General features: G+C 44.4%; 1 protein-coding gene across 6 annotated transcripts in view; it reads right to left on the bottom strand.

Moving 5' to 3' along the window:
- Positions 1–25,769, bottom strand: part of llgl2 (LLGL scribble cell polarity complex component 2) — a 154,655-nt gene that overhangs the window by 10,251 nt on the left and 118,635 nt on the right. For 3 of the 6 annotated variants that reach the window (XM_061810185.1, XM_061810184.1, XM_061810187.1), the window contains 5 exons: positions 23,898–24,064; positions 11,502–11,766; positions 4,133–4,283; positions 4,040–4,068; positions 3,821–3,868 (listed from right to left, as the gene is read on the bottom strand). In XM_061810185.1, the coding sequence (XP_061666169.1) occupies positions 3,821–3,868; positions 4,040–4,068; positions 4,133–4,283; positions 11,502–11,766; positions 23,898–24,064 (660 nt within the window). Of the gene's footprint in view, positions 1–3,820; positions 3,869–4,039; positions 4,069–4,132; positions 4,284–11,493; positions 11,767–23,897; positions 24,065–25,769 lie in introns of those variants that run through there. The other 3 variants (XM_061810186.1, XM_061810189.1, XM_061810188.1) reach the window with 3 other exon arrangements.

Genomic DNA, 25,769 nt, shown 5'->3' with positions numbered 1-25,769 from the left:
CTCATCTCCAATTCAAGAATTTAAACTATATATCCACTGGTTTAAACCCCAAAACCCTCTCCTGGATGAGCTAATTTCTAATCCTATACAACCTGCTAAATCCCAGAGATAACCTAAACATCTTCATTTCCACCATCTCCAACTCTGCTTCCTGTTGTGTCTTCAGTGCCACTGTCTCTAATCCGTAAATCATGGCTGGCTTCACCACTGTTTTATAAACTTTACTTTTCATTCTAGCAAAGAGTCTTCTGTCACATAACCCATCTGACACCTTCCATCAACTGTTCCAAGCTGCTTGGACTGGTTTCTTAACTTCCATATCACACTCATAACTTCTCTGGATTCCAATTCCAACACTAGGTATTTTAAGTCATCCACCCTCACCATCTCTTCTCTCTGTGGTCCCACTCTTCCCCCTTGAGCCCTCTAATTCGTGCACATTGTTCTACTTCAGCTAATCCTGATTCCGCTCCTTTCCAGTGCAAAACCCCACCACCCACCCAAAGCAAGGCCGACGTGTGGGCGAGAGGCAGCTGGGGCTCGGGCTTGAGCTATGCTGAGATATGGGCAAGAGGCTGCTGGGGCTCAGGCACCGCCGATACGTGAGTGAGAGGCGACTGGGCCTTGGGCACTGCCGAGAAATGAGCGATAGGTGGCTGGGGCTCTGGCACATCGAGGTGTGGGCGAGAGAGGTGGCTGAGGCTCTGGCACACCAAGGTGCGTGCGAGAGGCAGCTTGGGCTCAGGCACCGCCGAGGTGTGTAAGTTAGGCATGAAAGGTGGCTGGGGCTCAGGCACTGTAAAGACGTGAGGTCGAGGCGACTGGGGCTTGAGCAATGCCGAGAAGTGAGCGAGAGTTGGCTGGGGCTCTGGCTCTGACGAGGCATGGGGGAGAGGCTGGTGGGGCTCGGGCTTCGCCAAGGCGATGCCCAGAAGCAGCTGGGGGTCCGGCTATGCCGAGAAATGAGCGAGAGGTAGCTCGAGGTCCGGCGATGCCGCGACATGAGCAAGAGGCAGTTGGGGGTCAGGCACCGCCGAGACATGAGCAAGAGGGGGCTTGGGGTGAGGCACCACCAAGACATGAGCAAGAATTGGCTGGGGGTCAGCAGGTACCTCCGCAGCCTGACGTGGAAACGAGAGTTTCTGAGTGCACACGGACTTGTGAACGTAAACATGGGTGATATAGAACAAGTTGATTCACAGGCAGATTTTGCTTGGCGTGGCTTAAGTGGAGTGAAGCGGGACGCATAAAGCTGAATTCAATTTGGACCCTGTGGGTCGGGCCCATATGACACCTACGCACGTGTAAGACAGCATGGGCCAGAACAAGAACATGTGGTGTCGGGTCGAGCGCTGATGAGACATGAGCAAGTAGTGGATGACAAGCGCTGGGCACTGCTGGAACAAGAGTACGTGGTGAACGTTGCGGCTAGGGCATTGGTGAGACATGAGCACGTAGTTGACGGCATCCGCTGGGCGCTGCTGCTGATTCAAGACAGAGGGAGCGGCTGGCGTTCGGAAGCCGCCGAAAGCCACCAAGAAGTGACAGTCGGCGGCTCTATGTCGCGCACTGCTGCCACAGAGGGTGGCGGTGGCTGTGGGGTGGGCGCTGCCGAAGCATGAGCAGTAGACGGCCACGGGTTGAACAACGCCACTGGAGCGCATAAGTGAAGGTTGGTCGCCGCAGACTTTGTGCCGTTGAAACAGGAGAAAGACATGAACGCCACGAGCTGGGCATCACCAGAACAAAAACAAGAGGTGATTGACGGTCGATTAATCCCCTCTCCTGAGCCTGGTCCAAGAGAACCGCAACCAGCGAGGCCAAATGATTCATACTTGAACTCCTCCGTTCCCATTGATCCTCCAAACAGAGGTGGAAGGCAGCAAATTCTTCGACAGCTGTGCTTGAAGGGCAGCAAATTCTTCATCCCGCTAGGCTTGAAGTTCCGCATTTATTGGATCTGAGTCCGCTGGGTCCATGTAGGACCAGTTCGTTCTGCAACTTGCATGCGGCAAGGGGTTGGACCCAAATGCAGAACTCTGAAGCAGGGACATGATTTTCGAGGGTAGTTCATTTTTGGCAGATGTCATATACAGGTAAGCAGTTGAAAAAGGCCGAAGCAGAAAAAACACATGGCAAAAAGTCAAAGTCCAAAAATCCTGAAACGAGGTCCGATAACTACAAGGCAAACTTTTTTCCGTCGTTTTACCCATAAATGAAATGAAAATTAAGTTCATTTATCCATTCATTATCTAAGCAGCTTATCCTTACAAGGATCATGGGAGTGGTGGAACACTTCCCAGCTATCTATGGGCAGAAGGTTGGGTAGAAACATTCTGTAGAAAGAAACAGCCTTTTGCACTTAATCACACTTAAGGGCAATTTAGAGTCTCCAATTAATCACGTAAGGTAAATAGAAAATCTCTTTCACCCTGATCCTCGCTAGGGTCATGGGTGTGCTGCCGGCTATCTCTGCTGATTTTGAGTGAAAGCCAAGGTACACAGTGTTTGCCAGCTAATCACTGGGAAAATATCAATAACCATTCACACTCACATCTACACATACCGACAATTTAGAATCTTTAATTAACTGTCCATACGTTTTTGGAATGTGGAAGAAAACCAGCCTACCAGCCTTTAATTCACTTCTTCATTGGTGGCATAATGTTCTTTTTATCAAATGCTGTGCCGTTTTTACACCTGATGTAACAACAGGCTGCAAACCTTCCAAAAGTTGCATTTTTGACTCATCAGAATGTTTATCGAAAAGTCGCTAAAATCATCAATATATTTTTAACAGTTTTTTTTTTTAATCAAATGTGAGATGAGCCTTTGTATTCTTAGTTGAGAGCAGGGGTTTTCGCCTCATAACTGTCCTATGGAAGCCATTTTTGGGTAGTGTCGTTCTTATGGTGGAGTCATAAACACTGGTTTTTACTTGAGGCCAGCAAGGCCTGCAGGTTTTTAGATGTTGATCTAGGTTCTTTTGTGACCTCCTGGATGAGTTGTTGTTGGACTCTTGCAGTAATTTTAGTTGGTTGTCCAATCGTGGGAAATTTTGCCACTGTCTTTGGATCTTGGTATGATGCAATGGTTCTTGTGATCTTGTAGCCTAATTCGCATTCTCTGACAGATTCTATTTAAGTGATTTCTTGATTAGACAATAATGGTGGTCATCACGTGAGTGTGTGTGGCTTGTGAAACTGAACTCACCTTTCCCAAATTGTGGTTAGTCATAGTGACTTTGTGATTTAACAAATACCTTTTCATGACACTGTAGCCAAGCTCCGTGTGCATCACTGTAATCACGCACTGACAAACAAAGTTTCAGCATTTCTTAGGATAGAAAACTTTGATTGAAATGAGTCAACATTGAAAAAAAAAATTGTATTCATTTGTGATTAACGCATTAAAGAGGTGGAATGGTGGCGTCACTTGTTAGAATGTTAGCCTCACAGTTCTGGAGGACTAGTTTTCAAATCCTATCCCCGCCTGTGTGGAGTTTGGATGTTCTCCCTGTGCCTGCGGGGTTTTTCTCTGGGCACTCTGGTTTCCTCCCACATCCCAAAAACATGCATTTATTTTAGACTCTAAATTCCCCTTAGGTGTGATTGTGAGTGTGAATGCTTGTTTGTTTGCCTGCGATTGGCCGGCAACCAGTTCAGGTTGTACCCTCCTTCCTGTCTGAAGTTCACAGGGATAGACTCCATCAATCCCGCATGTGAGGATAAACAGCTCAGAAAATCAATGGATAGATAACGCATGAAAGTTGCACGACCAATACACACACAGGCACACGCGTGCACATGAATTTACTCACCTTCATCATTCAGCAAAGCATGCTCCATTACACATCTAGCTGAACTATCTGGAACACAGGCAGGTTGCAACAAAATGAGTACTATGAGGCGCAGGCCAGAGGAGAGGTCATTAACATTAAAAAAAATTGTCAAACGACTATTTAATGAGTACTTCTTTGGCAAAACAAAAAAACATACATGTTGCCTGTAACTGGATGACGAGTAAAGGTCTGTTTTACCTGAATTCTGAAATTCTTGGCTGGTTTCACTAGAATATGGTATAAAAAAATTAGTCCTGGAATCAAGACCAAATAATTAAATAAGCAACAAACCTGAGAGCAGATAAATATCCATCCAGCTTTTTTACACCTTGAATTGAGGCGCCCAAATCAAGTGGAACTTCTACAAGACAGCGAGGCTCCACGAGGCAGCGCGTGGACAGCGAAAAACGCTCAAACTCAGATGGCGAGATCAAGTAGAAGCCTGAGGAGAGTCAGCAATAAATTGAACTACTTGCATAACTATGTTTTACATGTGTAAACCCATCCATTATTTGATTTTCTGAGTCGCTTATCCTCACTAGTGGGTATCCTGGAGCCTATCCCAGCTACCTTCGGACAGGAGGCGGGGTACACCCTGAACTGGTTGCCAGCCAATTGCAAAACACAAACAAACAACTGCTCTCACATTCACGCCTACAACCAAGTCTTCATTTAACCTTCCTTGAATATTTTTTGGGGGGAAAAACAGGGGGTGGGCTCTGTATTTATGTCAACAAAGGTTGGTACACAACACAAAAGTGGACTTATAGGGACCCATTGTTCTGAGGACAAAGAGCATTTTGACTGTTCATCGCAGGCTGCATTATCTCCCCTGCAAGTTCACGACTGTTCGTTACAACTGTTTCCATGGTTCTGGTGCCTAATGCTAATGCTAGTGAGGTGCTCTAGGAGTTACGCAACATATTCGGCCAAAAGATTCTGGCCAGGCTCTGGCATTTTTTGGATGACAAAATTGTGTTGGATTTGTGATAACCTTTAACACTATGACTGATCACAGAGATTGTTTTCTCCAGATTTAAAGTTCAGAATCCCAAAAATTTCAATTTGGGCTGTATCTGGCCTTCAGCAAGTCTGTGAGTTAAATCTGGGGTGAAATTTCTACCACTTCAAGTAGATGATCTGTTGGTAGAGATTTTCTTTTTCTTCCAACACAGTGACAAAAGAATTCAGGAATTTCAAGATTCTCAGGCATTGCCCGACAACGTGTCATCCGGAAATGAACAAGATTTTGAAACTACTCATTTAAAGTTTGTGCAGATGAAACAGTGGCAATACAGGATAGGTTACGGTAGATAGAGCACACAGAGAGTATCAACATGAAAACAACAAATTTGCTGTGGGAATGAATACAAGTAGGATTTTAACATAAGAGAGAGTTAGTCCAGCTGTAGAGGAGAAGTTTTTAAAATCAGTAAGAAATTTTTGTCAAGCAATAGTGTCAAAAACGGTGGCCAAGTTTCCTTTCAAGATCCTGTCCTGGAGGATTTGTTAGTTTTAGATCTAACTAAGCAGCTGGATTGAACACGTGCTGTAAATTAACAAACAAATTTGAGGTTGAAAGTAAGGAGGAGAAACTAAAAGAAGAATGGGATAACTACCAATTCTTGTTGATGGAAACACAACTGGACCAATGATCAACAATGACAATGACCCCAAGTACACAGCTAAAACAAAAAAGGAGTGGTTTCAGAACAACTCCATGACTGTTCTTCTGTACACTACACAGCTCTGAATGACCATATGCCAGAAGCCCTCAATTCAAAAGTCATTAAGTGATTTAGAAGGAGATCATAGCCCAAGAAGAACCACTCCTCAGATGATTGTGCAGAAACACTCCCTGTTTGCCCAATAAGTTCAAGAAGGCACACCAAAAGATCTACTTCCTCCTAAAGCTGCGACCTGCCGGACTGAGGAGTGGTGCCTTGAGGAGGTTCTACAAATGTGTGGTGTAGAGAGTCCTCATCACCAGCATCATAATCTGACACAGAAGCTGCTTGGTTCCAGAGAGAAAGGCACCATAAAGACCATCCTTTGTTGGGTATTTGGAAGATTGTGGGGGGCACCCTCCCCTCCAGTAGAAACATCTTGACCACCAGGTGAAGAAAGTGATCTCTATGCATCATCAAAGACTCAACCCATCCCGCACAGTTTATTTCATCGGCTCCCCATGGGCAGGAGGGTATGTAGCATCCGGTATTGGACCACCTGACAAAAAACCTGCTTATTTTGAGATTCTCTTGGAATTAATTGAGTTTGCCACGCACCACATTCCTAAAAAGATGGGACAGGGGCATGTGTACGATCGTATTAGATCACACTCAATAGGCGTTTGGGAGCTGAGGACACTAACTGTTGATTTCCATTTTGTAGTGAGATCATCTGTATTGTTTCCTTGTAGCTTTCTTTCTAGATGTCATCACATTTGATCTGCCAAAGAGGTGACATTCCATGTCCCTAGAGCTAGTGTCTGTAGCCGGGGATCGGATCGCCAAGGTCCTCGCCTTTGGTCATGGCCCAGCTCAAATTGCACCCGACCCCTATGGCCCCTCTCACAGGTGGTGAGCTCATGGGAAGGGGGACCCATGATGTTACCCTTTCGGGCTGTGCCTGGCTGAGCCCCATGTGTGTAGGCCCGGTGGCCTTTGAACCCCACCTCTAGGCCTGGCTCCAGAAGGGGTTCCTGGTGACCCGTGTCCGGGGAAGGGAAACCAAAATCCAATTTTTGTAGTCATCATAGGGGTTTTGGAGTCATACTTTGTCTGGTCCCTCACCTCGGACTTGTTTGGCATGGGGTACCAGGGGCATGAAGCCCCAGACAACCTAGGTTCAGGTCGTGTCATCGGACTTGCGACCGCATGTCTTGGACACTCAGGTGAAGAGTGGGGCGGAGCTGTCAACTGATCACCACCTGCTGGTGAGTTGGCTCTGATGGTGGGGGAAGATGCCAGTCCGACATAGCAGGCCCAAACATATTGTGAGGGTCTGCTGGGAACGGCTAGCAGATTCCCCTGTCAGAAGGAATTTCAACTCCTATCTCAGAAAGAACTTTGCCCACGTCCCGGAGGAGGCGGGGGACATTGAATCTGAGTGGATGTGGTCTGCCTCCATTGCTGAGGCGGCCGACCGGAGTTGTGGCCGTAAGGTGGTCGGTGCTTGTCGTGATGGGAACCCACGAACACGTTTGTGGACACCAACGGTGAGGGATGCTGTCAAGCTGAAGAAGGAGTCCTATTGGGGATTTCTGGCCTGTGGGACTCCCGAGGTAGCTGATAGGTATCAGCTGGCCAAGCGGAATGCAGCTTCGGTGGTCACTGAGGCAAAAAGCCGGGCGTGGGAGGAGTTCGGTGAGGCGATGCAGAACGACTTCAGGACAGCTTTGAGGAAATTCTGGTACATCGTCCGGCGTCTCAGGAGGGGGAAGCAGTGCACCGTTAATATGTATAATGGGGACGGGGTGGTGCTGACCTCAACTCGGGATGTTGTGAGTCGGTGGGGAGAATAGACCTCCTCAATTCCACCAACACGGCCTCCCACGAGGAAGCTGAGTCTGGGTGCTCTGAGGCGGGCTCTTCTATCTCTGGGGTTGAGGTCACCAAGGTGGTTGAAAAGCTCCTTGGTGCCAGGGCCCCGGGGGTGGATGAGAGTCAGCTGGAGTTCCTAAAGGCTCTGGATGTTGTGGGGCTGTCCTGGTTGACATGCCTCTGCAACATCGCATGGATATCTGGAACAGTGTCTCTGGATTGGCAGACTGTTGTGGTGCTCCCCCTTTTCAAGAAGGGTGACCGGAGGGTGTGTTCCAACTATAGAGGGATCACACTCCTCAGTCTCCCTGGTAAGGTCTACTGCGGGGTACTGGAGAGGGGGGTCCGTCGGGAGGTCTCGGATTCAGGAGGAGCAATGTGGTTTTCGTCTTGGCCGTGGAACAGTGGACCAGCTCTACACCCTGAGCAGGATCCTCGAGGGTGCATGGGAGTATAACCAACCACCCTATGTGTTTTGTGGACTTTGGAGAAGGCATTCAACCGTGTCCCTCGGGGAGTCCTGTGGGGGGTTCTTTGGGAGTATGGGGTACTGAACCCCCTGATACGAGCTGTTCGATCCGTGTACGACCGCTGTTTGGTCGTTTGATTCGGTTGGTTTGGTCCGCATTGCCGGCAATAAGTCTGACTCCGCCAAGGTCACCTTATTTATCACCGATTTTTTTCATAACTTTTATGGACAGAATTTCTAGGCACAGCCGAGGCGTAGAGGGTGTCCTGTATGGTGGCCTAAGCATCACACCTCTGCTCTTTGCAGATGATGATGTTCTGTTGGCTTCATCAAGCCATGGTCTCCAGCTCTTACTGGAGCGATTCGTAGCAGGGTGAAGGGGCTGGGATGAGATTTAGCACCTCCAAATCGGAGACTATGGTCCTCAGTCGGAAAAGGGTGGCGTGCCCCCTCCGGGTTGGGGATGAGATCCAACCCCAAGTGTAGGAGATCAAGTATCTTGAGCTCTTGTTCACGAGTGACGGAAGAATGGAGCGGGAGATCAACAGACAGATCGGTGCAGTGTCTGGAGTGAAGCGGACTTTGTATTGGTCCGTTGTGGTAAAGAGGGAGCTCAGCTGAACGCGAAGCTCTCAATTTACCAGTCAATCTACGTTCCTACCCTCACCTGTGGGCATGAGCTGTGGGTTGTGACCGAAAGAAGAAGATCCCGGATACAAGCGGCCGAAATGAGTTTTCTCCGCAGCGTGTCTGGGGTCTCCCTTAAAGATAGGGTGAGAAGTTTGGTCATCCGGGAGGGACTCGGTGTCGAGCCGCTACTCATCCGCATTGAGAGAAGCCAGATGAGGTGGCTGGGGCATTTGATTTGGATGCCTCCTGGACGCCTCCCTGGTGAGGTGTTCAGGGCATGTCCCACCGGAAAGAGACCCCGAGGACGACCCAGGAGACGTTGGAGAGACTATGTCTCTCGGCTGGCTTTGGAACGCCTCAGGATCCCTCCGGAAGAGCTGGAAGAAGTGGCTGGGGAAAGGGAAGTCTGGGTATCCCTGCTGAAGCTACTTCCCTCGCGACCTGACCCGGAAAAGCTGTAGATAATGGATGGATACATTTGATCTGAAATTCCAAATCCATCCATCCATCCATCAGGTCGCAGGGGTATTAGATTTAGTAGGGATGCCAACACTTGCCTTGCCCCAGCTACTTACCTCAGCTCTTCGAGAAAGTCAGCTGACAAACTGTAGTTTCTCCAGTGTGCAATGGGTTTTCCCCGTTGTCTTTTTATAGTGGGGCGTGCCCGAACACCACACCAAGAAGGTGTCCAGGAGTCATCCGAATCAGATGCTCCACCCACCTCATATGTCTCCGCCAATTCAGAGGCACTGTCTTGGATAGCCACACGATGTCGCAAAGGCATATCAACCAGGACAGCCCCAAAACATCCACAGCCTTTAGGAACTCCAGGTGAATCTCATCAAACCTGGGGGCCTTGGCACAGAGGAGCTTTTTAACCACCTCAATGATGTCAACCCCAGAAGTAAGAGAGCCCGCCTCAGAGACCACAGACTGTTTCTTCATGGGAAGGCGTGTTAGTGGAATTGAGGAGGTCTTCAAAGTATTCTCCCCACAGGCTCATCGCATCCCTCGTCGAGGTCACCAGCGCCCCATCCCTACTATATACAGTCTTGAGGATGTACTGTTTCTCCCTCCTGAGAGGCCAGATGGTGGATCACTCTTTCTGCATGGTCTCGCTGAACCCCTCCCATACCCGAGTTTTTGCTTCAGCAACCAGCAAAGCTGCATTCTGCTTGGCCAGCCGGTACCCATCAGCGAAGAGCAAGAAAATAGGTGAGTCAATCCAACATATTGACATATGATTTACAAATAGATTTGAGCCACTTTTACTAGACCCTGGCCAAGAATGCTAATCCCCACCACCACTAAAGGTATGAGATAAAATCACACTAGAAAAAAATTGGGACATCAAATGTTAATATTTGGTGGTAGACCTGTCAAGGATGTGAAATGTTTCTGCAGTGAGAAGAACACAAAATTAGTGAGTTTTACCAATGACACAGTGTCTGATATCTTTCAAATAATCCTGGAGATCAGTAATTAGCACCCAACTGTGAAATCTGTCAATCTGTCATATACACACATGGGGTCTGGATGTCCTCAAATAGCAATCAGAGGTAATGAAGTGAGATTTCATTGATATAAAAACAAAAGTGCAATGTTTCAATCCTGAGGTTTTTAACTGGTTCTCTCCCAATTGTACAATGAAGAGATGAATGTTTCTCAAGACTCCTTTAATTATAGTAGTGCTCAAAATAATAGCAGTCCAATGTAACTAACCAGATTAATCCACGTTTTCAGTACATTTTTCATTGCTACATGTCAAACAAGTTACCGGTGGGTGGAGTAGATGCTCAGAAAACCAAAAAGACCCAACATTCATGATATACACACTCTTATGGCTGTGCAACTGGGCAATTTGTTGAAAGGGGTGTGTAAAAACAGAAGTCTGCCGTTGGCTTTATAAACTTTACAAAATTTTTTGTTTTTAGGATTTACCAATCATTTGAATCACTCTAATATTTAGTTGTATGACTGCAGTTTTTTTTTTTATAAGTGCTTTACATCTGCGTGGCGTGGAGTCAACAAACTTGTGGCAGCTTTCAGCTGTTATTCCACTCTGATTCCTTAACAACATTCCACAATTCATTTACATTTCTTGGTTTTGCTTAAGAAACAGCATTTTTGATGTCACTCCACAAATTCTTGATTGGATTAAGGTCCGGGGATTGGGCTCGCCATTCCATTACATTAACTTTGTTAAGAACCAAGACTTTGCATGTTTACTAGAGTGCTTGGGGTAACTCAGACTCTGATGGAGATCAGGTATTTTTCATCGCTGTAATTACAAGGGACAGAAAGTTTGTCAAAGAGATATGGCATTAAGAAAGTAGAATTTGAGACTAAAATGTGAATCTATCAAAGCATTAAACAGCTGCAGCTCATTCAGGTTCTGACCAGAACAAGTTCAGAGCATATAAATTCTAATACGCCAAAGCTAATGTCTTTACACTGGCATCCAGTCAGCTTTAGAATAGAGTTTAAAGGTCTGGTACAGGTCTATGAATCACTAAGTGGTTTTGGTCCTGAATACATGAAAAAATGCCTATTGAATACAAACCCAGTCGGGCTCTGAGATCGACTGACTCATGTGAAATGGTGGAATGCAGCATCCAAAGCAAACGTGTTGAAGCAGTATTTAGCTATTATGCTGTACAAAAATGGAATATATTGCCAACACAGGTAATGTAGGTGAGTATTTACACTTTTCTTCTATTTTTTGCACTGTACACCGTTTTAATTGTACTTTTATTTTCAAATGTTTATATTTATTTGTACTTACTTTTACACACACACATGCGCGCGTACACCCCCCCATTTAAAAAAAAAATTATAATAAATATAAATATACGGTCACAATCCTTGTGAGGATAAGCGAAACAGAAGAGAAGGATTAACAAAAAAAAAAAAACTAATCCACAGGAGCTGGACAATGAACATGCAGGAATACACAACATTCTGTAGTATGCCAGCAAAAGTTTCTTTTACAGTGACTGAGACCTGCTTACATTTTTACCTTGCCCATGTTTTGTGAAGACACAGGAAGCAATGCCGCTTACATCTTCTTTGCGGATACAGGGGAAACGCACCTGCAGCTTCACCCCCGGTAATGATACCACGTGAAGGTCACCTTGATTTGTCAGAACCACCAGGCCACTCTCACCATAATGCTCTGACTGACTGCTACCGAACCAGGCCACACCAACCCGCCGTATTCTAGAGCCATCAATAGCTGTCAGCTTCAGTTTCATCTTGGCACTCACTTTAGGGAGGGTGAAAACCTGGATAAAAGAAAGTACAGCGCTGTATGCAGGTAATATTACCCAGTTCTTGATTTGTTTTCCATTTCAGCTCTACTACAAGCTAGAAAATGAAAACTTCTGTGATCATATTAAAATGACAGAATTTAGTAGCCAGTTGAGACTAATTTAAAATTTTTAATTTAAAAAATTATTTAATTTCACAAAAGGTCCACATGTAATCACTACTGCAACTGCGTGAGAGATGTGCTGTTGCTGGAGCACAATTTTTCATCCAGTTCCCCAGCTATATCACAGTTCACTAGTTGCAAATTCAGTGATTTTTTTTTTTTTTTTAGCTTTTTTTTCAATACATAGTGTCGAAGGATCCCTCATCCGGACTATCCAGATAGAGCGAAGAGTGAAGATGGATATTGACGACAACAAAGGTCTGAATTCATTCTTGATAGGATACATGTTCAGTGATGCAGTGTTTGTAATCAGTAATTTAAAAAAAAGCTCAGCACTGCTGATCCAACACTATTTAAGCAGAAAAAAAGGAAGACTCGGGGCTCTTACTCCACAGAACAGATGAACTACTGAGGTTTGTTGTTGTACTTTTCCCTTTTCAGTATTTGTGTGCTATGCATTAAGATTAGAAGGCAGCAATGAATTGGGTAAAAAAATAAAAATAAAAATAGAGCTAATTAAAATCAGGAGAGCTTAGCCTAGCCTTAAACAAGAGCCTTCGATTTCTCTCTTCTGAAACCCTAATATAATCTCTATTCTATTCTACTTTGGCTTCTAGAAATGTTGGATCTGATCAATCAGACATTTCACAATTTAACCAGATTCAAGATTACTTCTTTAGCGATTGATGTTTCAATTTTGGAACTTAAGATTTCAACTTGAAGCTTTGAATGTACATAAAGCATATTATTATATATTATCATGAACATGTGTTTCACATCAAGAGTGAGTGCTGATTTTTCTCAAAAAGAGGTGGCTGTGAGACCCTAGGTGAATTTCTCACGATGTCAGCTTAAACAAAGTTCCTGTCGCCCACTGTTGCTTGATGTGCAGCTCATGGGAGCAACGGGGAACTCAACCTGGCGTTAAAGACTGTGGAGATGATTATGGACTTCAAGAGACATCCTTAACCACATCTGCCCCTGACACTGTCCAACAGTCTTGTGTCAACCCCCAAAACCTTCAAGTTCTTGGGAATTACAGTCTCACGGGATCTGAAGTGGGAGACGATCATCAACTCTATCCTCAGAAACGGCCAGCAAAGGATGTACTTCTTGTGGCTTCTGAGGAAGCACAGGCTGTCACAAGAGTTGCTGAGACAGTTCTACACAGCGGTCATCAAATCAGTACTGTCTAACTCCGTCACGGTCTGGTTTGGAGCCGCCACAAAAAATGACAAACTCCGAATGCAACGGACAATCAAAACCGCTGATTGGATTGTCGGAACCACTCTACCCACTATTGAAGACTTGCACGCCACTTGAACTAGGTCCAGCACAGGCAGGATCCTTTTGGACTTTCCACATCCTGGCCACCAGCTCTTCCAGCTGCTTCCGTCGGGTAGGCGCGACTGATCAATGCAAGTCCAAACTAGCAGGCATTTAAACAGCTTTTTCCCTCTGGCAATTACTGTAAGTAACTAAATTCTGGATCAGCGAACTACTATCTTCTGCCTTGAGCCGTTGTTTGGACACATCCTGACATCCTGTTGGTCTAATCATTATTAGTATTAGTAATATATTCTGTAGAGTATCGAACAAATTGTCACTTTAAACTGTACCCTTTGCACAATTTTCATTCCACTTGTCTACGAGGGGAACCGCGAATGGGTAAGGGCACTCTTGTGCAACTCAAGTTCATTGGCTATTCACATCTCGTTGTTAAATGATCAAGTGTAAGTCCATCCTCCTTGTATTTCTCGACACTTGCATCCTCTTCTTCCTCTTCTTCCTAATCCTCGCTTGCTGACTTGGTAATCTGCCAGGTCTTCATCAGCCAGTGGTTGTGAGTGGCCATCAAACAGGGCATTAAAGTCATCAGGAGTCATTTCATTAAAACAGTTTCCACCGAGCTGTACCGCAGAGTTACGCAGCTCCTCAGAAGATCATCCAGTGGGATTTTTCACTACCGCTGGCCACATTTTTTTTTTCCAGCGGGCATTCAAAGTTTTGGTTTTCATCTCTTCAATGACACAATGCTGTATTCACACCAGTGACCACCATTCTCAGTATCGAAATCTTAATCAAGTCCATAGCATAGGATAGCAAGATGTTGCAGGGTGTTGCGCATATAGAGGGCCTTGATAGTGTGGATCACACCTTGGTCCATGTTGTGAATCAGTGATGTCGTGTGTGGTGGCAGAAATTTGATTTGCACATCATCAGACAACAAATCATCAGCATGGCCTCTGGTGTTGTCTACGAGCAGCAGCACTTTAAAGTCAAGTCCTTTTCCTCTCAAATACCACTAGAACTCCATGATGAAAGAGTATTTGAACCAGTCCATATTCATCACTTTTGTCATCCAAGATTTTCCGCTGTGCATCCAGTAAACGGGCAAAGCATTCTTCTATTTAGTTTTTTAGAGTTCACTATAAAGGTGCAAGACAGCATTCATTTCCAAAATAACCCTGTTTCATCCATATCAAAAACCTCTTCACACTTATATCCCCCTTTCATGATGATGGCTTTAAAGTTGTTCACATATGCCCATCCCACAGCAGTTTCCTCACAGGCAGCCTCTCCGTGCAGAGAAGCACTTTTGAGTCCAAAAAATTTCTGAAATTTGTCGAACCAGCCCTTGCTGGCATTAAATACACTTGATACAGCATTTAAAGCATTTGCCGATGGCCGGGACTTTGCATCAGGACACATGGCATGGATGAGATTGAAAAAAAAAAAAAATCTGTGTAATCGTGAGGCTGCGTAAAGTGAACCACAATGTAGCAAAGGAATACTGTATACAACAAAGGATAGATATTTAATGTTCAGATTGATAAACATGATTTTATTTTTCAAATATTCTCTCATTTTGAATGTGATTTCTGCAACACATTGTAAAAATCGGGTCGACAAAAGACTAGGAAAGTTGAGGAATGCTCAAAAGGAAACCGATTGGAACATTCCACTGGTGAACAGGTGAATTAGAAATAGGTGAGTATCATGACTACCTATATCAGGAGGATCCCCGAAAGGCTCAGTTATTCACAAGCAGGGATGGGTGAGGTTCACCACATTATGAATAACTACCTGAGCAACGAGTCCTACAAACCATAAGATCAAAAGATTCACAGAATATGGGGAAATCCCTGCATGTAAGCAGCAAGGCAGAAATGTTGAATATCCATGACCTTCGATCGCTCAGGTGGTACTGTATGAAAAACACCATCGTATAAGGGATATTGCCACATGGTGTCAGACGTTTTCAAAAAACTATTGTCAGTTAACTCAGTTTGTTTCTATGTATAGAATCCTGTCTAAAAGTACTGGAAAGGCAAGGTCAATTCTTTAGTTTTTGTTGTATACTGACACCATTTACAGTGAAGAAAATAAGTATTTGAACACCCTGCTATATTGCAAGTTCTCCCACTTAGAAATCCTAGAGGGGTCTGAAATTTTCATCGTAGGTGCATGTCCACTGAGAGAGAATCTAAAAAGATAAATCCAGAAATCACAATGTATGATTTTTAACGATTTATTTGTGTATTTGAACACCTGAGAAAAACAATGTTAATATTTGGTACACAGGTGCATCTGATTCAGGATAATACATGGAGTGGAGGTGGACTTTTAAAGGTGGACTAGGGTCAGTATTCTAGCTTTTAGACGGGTGTTCAAATATTTATTTGCAGCTGTATCACACAATTCGTTAGAAAATCATACATTGTGATTTCGGGATTTTTCATTTTAGATTATCTCTCTCACAGTGGATAGGCACCTATGATGAAAATTTCAGACCTCTCCATGATTTCTAAGTGGGAGAACTTGCAAAATAGCAGGCTGTTCAAATACTCCTTTTCTTCACTCAAGGTTACAGATCAAAAGATGAATATGAGAAAAAAGTTGAGAATTCCATCTTTTATTTCAACTCAGGACAGAGTACCTTTTGTTTGACGCAACACATTTCTTATCAGAGCAAAAGTATTAGAACATGAGTGATGGGTGTTTGTAGTTGCTCAACTGTTGTCTTTTGGACTGACTGAAATTTTACATAGTGCTTGCTTTTGGTTTTTACCTTTGAAAACTGGATGTGCTGTTAATGAATACATGAAGACGAGAGAGCGTTCTCGAGGAGAAACGCAAACAATTTTGAAGCTGAGAAGAGTAGGAAAATCAATCAGACCTTTTGCACAAATATTGGGCATAGCCAACACATCAACAATATTCTGAAAGAGAAAAACTAGTGAGCAACATATATCAAAAAGGGGAGTCAAGTGTATCAACAGCAGTCAATGACAGAAACACCAAAGGACAGCAGTCAGTGAGATCACTGCCAAACTCCACGGGGTAAGGTTGACCGTATCACATTCCACTGTTCCACTTTGACAGAACAACTACGCAGGTTTTACAACAAGATGCAACACACAAGAATTGGAAAAGCCAGATTGGATTTTGCAAAGAAGTATCACGGTTAACGGCAAATGTTTTGGAACAGAGTTTTATGGACTGTGAGATCAAAATTAACTTCTGTCAAATTAATTATTGATTTCCCTGTACCCCAATCTATCTGTGAATTGCACTGATTCTTAGGGATGGCTGGATAGCACAGTGATGTGTAGCTCCATTTAAAAGATTAGCAATATCTAAAATTCTGTATATAGTCAGGGGATTCAGATTAGGAGTCAGGAGTCTGGGGAAATTGGCATTTGAATAAGCCAAAACTGTCCTCTGCTAGCTGCCCCACGTTTTGAGGATCCCTTTAAATTGGACGTGGATGGCAACTCAGTTGGGGTAGGTGTGGTACTTCTGAATGAGGATAAGCACGGGATTAATCACCCCATTGTTTTTCTTTTTCAAAAAGATGAAAAAAACTCAATTAAAGTACCATTGAGATTACTCTTGGTGTTCCAAAATTTTGAAGTATACCTTGGTTCAAGTTCTGCTCTGACAGCAGTCATCTCTCACAATAAACCACTTATTATTTTTGACTCGACTGCAAAACAGCGTTTGATGTAGTGATCATCCTGCTGCAGGATTTTAACATTGAGATTCATTAGCAAAAAGGTTTAGACTATGTAATGGATGACGTACTATCCCGTTCTTATTGATTTAAACATGTATTAAGGGATACATGTTTGATTTTGATCGTCGGGAAATTGCTCCAGATCAATGAAAGTCAAAAGTAGCAGGCATTTTGAACAGTTTTTTCCCTCTGGCAATTAAGTCATTAAATTCTTGATCAGTGAGCCTACTATTTTTCTGCCTTGTGCCATGTTAGGACACTCATATCCTCCTGGTCCAATCAGTCTTTGGATTAGTAATTTTTTTTTATTTTGTTGACTGCACGATTCGTCACTTTAAACTGCTCCCTTTGCACAATTTACATTTCACTGGTCTATAATGGGATCCGTGAAAGGGTAAAGGCACTCTGTACAAGCTTAACACAATGTGGGACGTTAACATACTTATCTCTTACCTATTCTAAATCAAGAAGATTTTACATCTTGCAAGACTTATAGAGAATAGTTCCTATAAAAACAAATGTCTCATGTTTTTTGTTCTTGTTGTTTTGTTGTTTCTTGTTCTTTGTTTTGAATGTCATAACAGGGCAGGACCAACTGCCAGAGAAAAATTGCTTGTGTGATTTTACATAGTTGGCCAATAAAGCTGATTCTGAATTTTAGCTGGGGAGGTGTTACGCTCATGCTTGGTGTTACGAACATGCTTGGTTGCTTTGTGGTGCGGTTTTCTCCTTTGGTTGAAGTGGGTGCAGAGATGTGTGTGTATGTGGCCCATTTATGAACAGGTGGGACCAGCTGAAATGGTGCATTAATGTGATTGTTCCCAGGTGATTGGCCAAAGGAGGGTTCCAAGGTCTTTTTTTTTCTCTCTCTGAAGCTGTAATAAAACATCGTAAACTTTGTAACTTGGTGCCTGGTTTCATTTGGTAATGGGAGAATAGGAACAATTTGATCAAGTTAGGTTCTGGGTTTTTCCCTCAACTCGGAATGTAACAGATCGAAAAGCCGAAGTATGGAGGAAAAAAGGATCAGCTTATGATCCAAAACACAAAAATATCATCTGTGAAGCATTGTGGAGGTAACATCATAGCATGGGTTTGCATGGTTGCTTCTGGAACGGCTTCACTAGTATTGATGATGTAACCCATGATAGTAGCAACAGAATAAAGTTTGAAGTCTACAAAACCATTTTGTTTGGCAATTTACACCCAAACTAATCGGGAGACGCTTCATGATGCAACAAGACAACAACCCAAAATACACTGCCAACACAACAAAGGACTTCATGAGTGGGAGAAAGTGGAAGAACTTAGATTGGCCAAGTCAAACATCAGACCTTTCCACTTCACCTCCTAAAGAGAAGACTAAGGGGGGAGTAACCACAGAAACAAACAAGAACTGAAAGAGACTGCAGTCAAGGCCTAGAAAACCATTGAAGAATACATGTCTGGTGAAGTCAAAGGGTAGCAGGTCTGCTGCAGTTATTCCACGTAAGGGTAATGTCACCAAATAAAGAATGTTATCTACTTTAAGTTGATTTAATAGTATGTCCCAATAGTTTTGCTCACTTGAAAAGTGGATAGTTTCAAACATAAGGTGTTCGGTCTTGAGCAATTTTACATGTACAGGTAGTTCGTAGTTCGCTGAACTTGGTAGAGGCCACACACAGTCATCGGGCTCATCAAAGATGGTGATGTGTCTGTGTATCGACAGGAAGTGAAGAGGCTGGAGCTTTTACGTGCCCAACTCAACCTGGAACGCACTAAAGACAAGAAATGATTGTGGACTTCAGGATGCACCCTTCAGCACAGCTGCCTCTCACGCTGTCCAACTGTCTTGTGTCCACCGTCGAGACCTTGAAGTTCTTGGGAATTACAACAGACAATCAAAACTGCTGAACTGATTGTCAGCACAACCTTACTCACCCTTAAGAACTTGCATGACACTAGAACTAGGACAAAAGCGGGCAGGATCCTATCAGATCCTCCACATCCTTCTAGCTCCTTCCATCGGGTAGGCGCTACAGATCAATGCATATCAAAACTAGCAGGCATTCCAACAGTTTCTTCACCCTTCCAATTAAGTTATCAAACTCTTGAAGAACTAACTTACAATTGAGTTCTTGTTACACCCTACTTGGCCAATCAGCATTAATATATATGACAGACTATCACATGGCTAGTCAATTTAAACTGCATCTTGACACTCTTTGCACAATTGTCATTGCACTGGACTATCGCGCTAATGGGCATGCTAGGAGACTGAATCCTTGCACATCTTTGCACACCTGTGAGTTCTCATAAGGAAAAAAAAAAGATCAATTGACTGTCGATTGTCCTTCATTCTTGTTAGACTTGAGGGCCAGACTAGCATTAACTTTCATATTGAGGTGGTGGCCACAAAATATCTCCCAGGCCGCAAATGGCCCGCAGACCGCCAGTTTGGTCTAAATTATGGCTGAGTGATATTTCAGTTTTTCTTTTTTTAATCTGAAAAAATTCCTACATTTTAGTTTTTTTCTGTCAATACGGGTGCTGTGTGTACATTCATAAGGAATGAAATGAATGTTGAATGTTACAGACTGCAATATGACTGAAAAATTTAAGGGGGCCTCAATACTTTTCCTACCTCTGTATATCACCACCCAGAAACGCTGCTGGCTTCTCTGGGATCATCTGAAATGGAATGGCATTTAGTGGAAAATTGCGCTGTGGCCTGACGAGTCCACATTTTAAATAGTTTTTGCAATCATGGATATTGTGTCCTCTGGGCTAAGAAAAAAAAGGACCATTAAAAAGCACCGGTGTGTTATCAGTTCAAAAGCAAGCATTTAGGATTATAATTGGTTTTGTTAGTGCGCATGACATAGGTAACACATCTGTGAAGGCACCATTAATGCTGAAAGGTACACACAGGTTTTGAAGCACAAAATACAACAGAGTCCACAACTGTTGAGTAACTGAAGCTGTACATCAAGCATGAACGTGAGAGAATTCCACCTACAAAGTTTCAACAATTAGAATCAGAACCAGCTTTGTTGGCCAAGTTTGTCACAGCACACAAGGAATTTTTCTCCGGTAGTAATTACCACCCTAGTAAAGCATATGTGATGAGGAATGAAGAATTTCACAAATTTCTCAAAAAAATGTTTTTTTCTTATAAGAACTCACAGTTTTGCAAAGTTGTGTAAGGATCCAGAGTCTTCTACCTTTAGAGGATTGAATCAAAATCAGAATCAGCTTTATTTGACTAAGTGTGTAAAAAAAAAAAAAAAAAAATACCCAAGGAATTTTTCTCCGGGAGACGGTGCTGCCCGAGTACGACATACAGAACAAAGAACAACAAAGCAACAAGAACAAAGAACAAGAGACATTTCTATAGTCGAGATGCTCAAGGATGAAGTGCAGACCCATGCTGACTGCATCATTCGCAGACCTGTTAGGTCAATAGACAAACTGCAGTGGGTCCAACTGAGGAGCTGAGCCGCTCTTGAGGTGGTCCAGCACAAGGCGTTCAAAGGACTTCATGACATGATGTCAAGCCAACAGACCTGGACTCATTAAGACCTGAGACTACTGCTTTTTTGGGGACCGGTATAATGGTGGAGCGTTTGAAGCAGGCTGGTACTTCACAAAGTTCTAGAGAAGCGAAGACAGGAGCAAATTGGTCTGCGCAGACTTAGAGGCAGGATGGGGACACAAGGTCGGGGCCCGGTGCTTTGTTGATCTTTTGTTGTTTTAAGATTTGTCTAACATCCCCAACATTGATGCTAAAACGGTGGAGAGGAAAGTGGAGTGGAAGGTGGTACGGCTTAGTGGGTGCGGAGTGTATGTCTATTTCGAATCTCCAGTAACAGCTATTTAGGTCGTCAGCTAGCCAACTCTTGTTTTCTACCGGGGGTCAACGACGCTTGTAGTTAATGAGCGATTATAGATTGTGCCAAACTGATTTGGAGTCATCAGCGTTGAGGTGTTTTCCCAGTTTAACTGCATAGTCTTTCTTTGCAATTATAATTTCTTTAGTCATCTGATTTCTAGTGAGATTGTAAAGAGCCCTGTCCCCACTGCAATATGCAATCTCTTTAGTCTGGCGGAGTTGCCTCAGACTGGATAGTCCAGTGCAATGAAAATTGTGCAAAGGGTGTCAGGACTTCAAGGAGTGCAGTTTAAAGTGATGAGTTGTGTGATAGTCTATTGTATATAATACTAATTGGCCCAGCAGGGTGTGACAACAGCAAGTTGAGGCAGAAAACCAGCAGCATGCTGCAGTGGAATTATATGTTGGCCATTCAAGAATTTAATAACTTAATTGTAAGAGGTCAGAAGTTGTTGGAATGCCTGCTCGCTTTGATTTGCATTGATCAGTAACACTTACCAGATGGAAGGAGCAAGATGAGCGTGTGGCCAGGATGAGGAGGAACCAATAGGATCCTGCCTGCTCTTGTTCTATTTCAGGTGGCATGCAAGGGTGGGTAGGGCGGGGCCAACAATCCGTTCACCAGTTTTGATTGTCTTTGTGTTTAGTGTTTAGCTTAGTGTGCTCACTAAGTGTTGTTAAAAAGAAACGGGATGTAACAGCGTTAATTATGCCCCTGCCCCAGTTTGTAAGGAACATGCTGCAGGCATCAAATTAATAATTATGAATTTCCAAATCATCCAACCATCCATCAATCCATTCATCCATCCATCCATCCATCCATCCATCCATCCATCCATCCATCCATCCATTTTTCACCGCTTTTCCAGGTCGGGACGCGGGGGCAGTAACTTTAGCAGGGAGACCCAGAGTTCACTTTCCCCAGCCACTTCATCCAGCTCTTCTGGAGGGATCCCGAGGCGTTCCCAGGCCAGCCAAGAAACAGTCTCAGTGTGTCCTGGGTTATCCCCGGTGTCTCTTTCAGGTGGGATATGGCCAGAACACCTCACCAGGGAGCCGCTTCGGAGGCATCCGGATCAGATTCCCCAGCCACCTCATCAGGTTCCCCTCAATCTCTATCTCTATCTCCACCTTTAAGGGAGAGTCCGGACACCCTGCAGAGGAAACTCATTCGGGGTGCTTGTATTGTTCTTTCGGTCACAACTCACAGCTCGTGACCACAGGTGAGGTTAGGAACGTAGATCGACTGGTAAATTGAGAGCGTCATCTTTTGACTTAGCTCCCTCTTTACCACAACAGACCGACACAAAGTTCGCATCACTCCAGACACTGCACTGATCTGTCTCTGGAGCTCCCGCTCCATTCTTCCCTCACTCATGAACAAGACCTCAAGATACTTGAACTCCTCCACTTGGAGTAGGATGTCATCCCCAACCCGGAGGGTGCATTCCACCCTTTTCCGACTGAGGACCATAGTCTCCGATTTGAAGGTGCTAATTCTCATCCCAGCCCCTTCACCCTGCTATGAATCGCTCCTGTAAGAGCTGGAGACCATGGCTTGATGAAGCCAACAGAACATCATCATCTGCAAAGAGCAGAGGTGTGATGCTTAGGCCACCATACCGGACACCCTGTACGCCTTGGCTGTGCCTAGAAATTCTGTCCATAAAAGTTATGAAAAAAAATCGGTGATAAAGGGCCACCTTGGGGGAACTCTCACCGGAAACGAGTCCGACTCATTGCCGCCAATGCGGACCAAACAAACCAAACCAACCAAATCAAATGACCAAACAGCGGTTGTACACGGATCGAACAGCTCTTATCAGGGGGTTCAGTACCCCATACTCCCAAAGAACCCCCCACAGGACTCCCAAAGGGACACATACACACGTAGACTGGTTGGGCGAACACCCAGGTACCTTCAAGGATCCTGCCGAGGGTGTAGAGCTGGTCCACTGTTCCACGGCCAGGATGAAAACTGCATTGCTCCTCCTGAATCCGAGACATGACTTCCCGACGGACCCTCTTCTCCAGTACCCCTGAGTAGACCTTACCAGGGAGGCTGAGGAGTGTGATCCCTCTATCGTTGGAACACACCCTCTGGTCACCCTTCTTGAAAAGGGGGACCACCACCCCAGTCTGCCAATCCAGAGGCAATGTCCCCAATGTCCACGCGATGTTGCAGAAGTGTGTCAACCAGGACAGGCCCACAACATCCAGAGCCTTGAGGACCTTCGGCCGAATCTCATCCACCCCCGGGGCCTGGCACCAGGGAGCTTTTTAACCACCTTGGTGACCTCAACCCCAGAGTTAGAAGAGCCTGCCTCAGAGCACCCAGACTCAGCTTCCTCGTGGGAGGGCATGTTGGTGGAATTGAGGAGGTCTTCGAAGTATTGTCCCCACCGACTCACAACATCCCGAGTTGAGGTCAGGAGCGGCCAGTCCCCACTATACACATTGTTAACGGTGCACTGCTTCCCCCTCCTGAGACGCCGGATGGTGGACCAGAATTTCCTCAAAGCTGTCCTAAAGTCATTCTGCATCGCCTCACCAAACTCCTCCCGCGCCCGGATTTTTGCCTCAGTGACCACCGAAGCTGCATTCTGCTTGGCCAGCGTCACTGTAGACGCTGCAGTGCCTATCGATCTACTGGTCCATTCTTCCCTCACTCATGAACAAGATACTTGAACTCCTCTGCTTGGCCAGGATATCATCCCCGACCTGGAGAGGGGACACCACCCTCTTCCGACTGAGGACCATGGTATCAGATTTGGAGGTGCTGAGTCTATACCCAGTCAATTCACACTCGGCTGTGAACCACTCCAGTGAGCACCACTTTGGAAAACTTGAACTTTAAATTTTGTCTATTGTCAGCCAATTCAATTACATATAGTTTGAAAATTATTTCCAAATTATTCCATTGGGATTTGTTTGGTTACATAAATAATGGTTAGTACTTTATGCATTTCATTTATTATAGGGGCTTCAGGAACTTAATCCCCTTGATAAATGGTTTCCTGTAAATGCAATATCAAGTAAACATAGCATCAGTTTTACCGAAAGATTTTTGTTTTTGTGTGATCCTCACCTTGAACTGTTCCTCAGATACAACAACAAGGTGATGGGCCCCCTGCGTATCAGGTGAACAAGCAAGGTCATGGGCTACCTCCAATGGCTCAGGGAGAGGAGAACCGTGACCATCCAATACGATGAGGCCAACAACAGGGGCCCGATGCATGAGCTGGATTTCTTTTTCTGCCAAAGAGGAAAGAAGTGGAAGAAGACAGAACACACAAATCAAATCCTCCGCAGTTTTGTGATATTGTGACCACGACTATGAACGAAATTTCACCAAAAGCAGGAAAAAGAACTGAAAGCAAAAGTGAAGGAAAAGCAAAATCATTGAAACATTGACCACTTACATTTCTATATTTACATTTTACAACATTTCTGCTAAATCTGTCTGCTTTAATAACTGTTTTTGTAATTAATGACTTTGTTCATGATGTAGAGAGGCAAAAAAAAAATCTGGCTTGCTACATTTCATTTACCACCAAAAATAACACAAATTAATGAAAAAGCATATTCAAACTTGCGTATCCAAGGGAAAATCAATCAAAATGTATTTCACCCAAGTAATTACAATTCAAGTATAATGCAGCCCTATGGGGGCACAAACCAGTGCAATCTGTAGGCCGGTCTTGGAGGTGAAAAGAGTATCAGATAGAGTGATGAGGCTGAAACTTGAAATTGAGGGTGTTATGTGTAATGTGATTAGTGGCTATGCCCAACAGGTAGGATGTGACTGAGAGTTGAAAGAGAAATTCTGGAAGTAACTAGATGAAGTGGTTCTGAACATTCCAGACAGAGAGTTGAGATTGGTGCAGATTGTTATGGACATGTTGGTGAAGGAAACAGGTGCGATGAAGAAGTGATGGGTATCTACAGCATCCACGAAAGGAACTTTGAGGGACAGATGGTGGTGGACTTTGCAAAAAGGATGGAGATGGCTGTAGTGAACACTTATTTCCAGAAAAGGGAGGAACATATAGTGACCGACAAGAGCGGAGGTAGAAGCACGCAGGTGGATTATATTTTGTGCAGACGATGTAATCTGAAAGAGATTACTGACTGTAAAGTAGTGGTAGGGGAGAGTGTAGCTCAAGACCATAGGATGGTGGTGTGTAGGATGACTCTGGTGGTGGGTAGGAAGATTAAGAAGACAAAGGTAGAGCAGAGAACCATGTGGTGGAAGTTGAGAAAGGAAGAATGTTGTGCGGCCTTTTGGAAAGAGGTGAGACAGGCTCTCGATGGACAGCAGAAGCTCCCGGAAGACTGGACTACGACAGCCAAGGTAATCAGAGAGACAGGCAGGTGTGTCTTCTGGTAGAAAAAGGGAGAAGGAGAATTGGTGCTGGAACCCAAAAATACAGGGAGTCATACAAAGAAAGATTAGCGAAGAAGAAGTGGGACACTTAGAGGATTGAGGAGAGGCGAAAGGAGTACATCGAGATGCGACGTAGGGCAAAAGTTGAGGTAACAAAGGCTAAACAAGAGGCATATGAAGACATGTACACCAGGTTGGACACGAAAGAAGGAGAAAAGGATCTCTACAGGTTGGCCAGACAGAGGAACAGAGATGGGAAGGATGTGCAGCAGGTAAGGGTGATTAAGGATAGAGATGGAAATGTGTTGATTGGTGCCAGTAGTGTGCTAAATAGATGGAAAGAATACTTGGAGAAGTTGATGAATAAAGAAAATGAGAAAGAAGGAAGAGTTGAAGAGGCAAGTGTGAAGGACCAGGAAGTGGCAATGGTTAGTAAGGGGGAAGTCAGAAAGGCACTACAAAGGATGAAAAAAGGAAAGGCAGTTGGTCCTGATGACATACCGGTGGAGGTATGGAAGCAATTTGGAGAGATGGCTGTGGAGTTTTTGACCAACTTATTCAATAGAATAGTAG

Source organism: Syngnathoides biaculeatus, chromosome 22, assembly GCF_019802595.1.
Source record: "Syngnathoides biaculeatus isolate LvHL_M chromosome 22, ASM1980259v1, whole genome shotgun sequence".
NCBI classification, from domain to species: domain Eukaryota; kingdom Metazoa; phylum Chordata; class Actinopteri; order Syngnathiformes; family Syngnathidae; genus Syngnathoides; species Syngnathoides biaculeatus.
The sequence above is the reverse complement of the archived record's forward strand: the minus strand, read 5'-3'. Positions and strand labels throughout refer to the sequence as shown.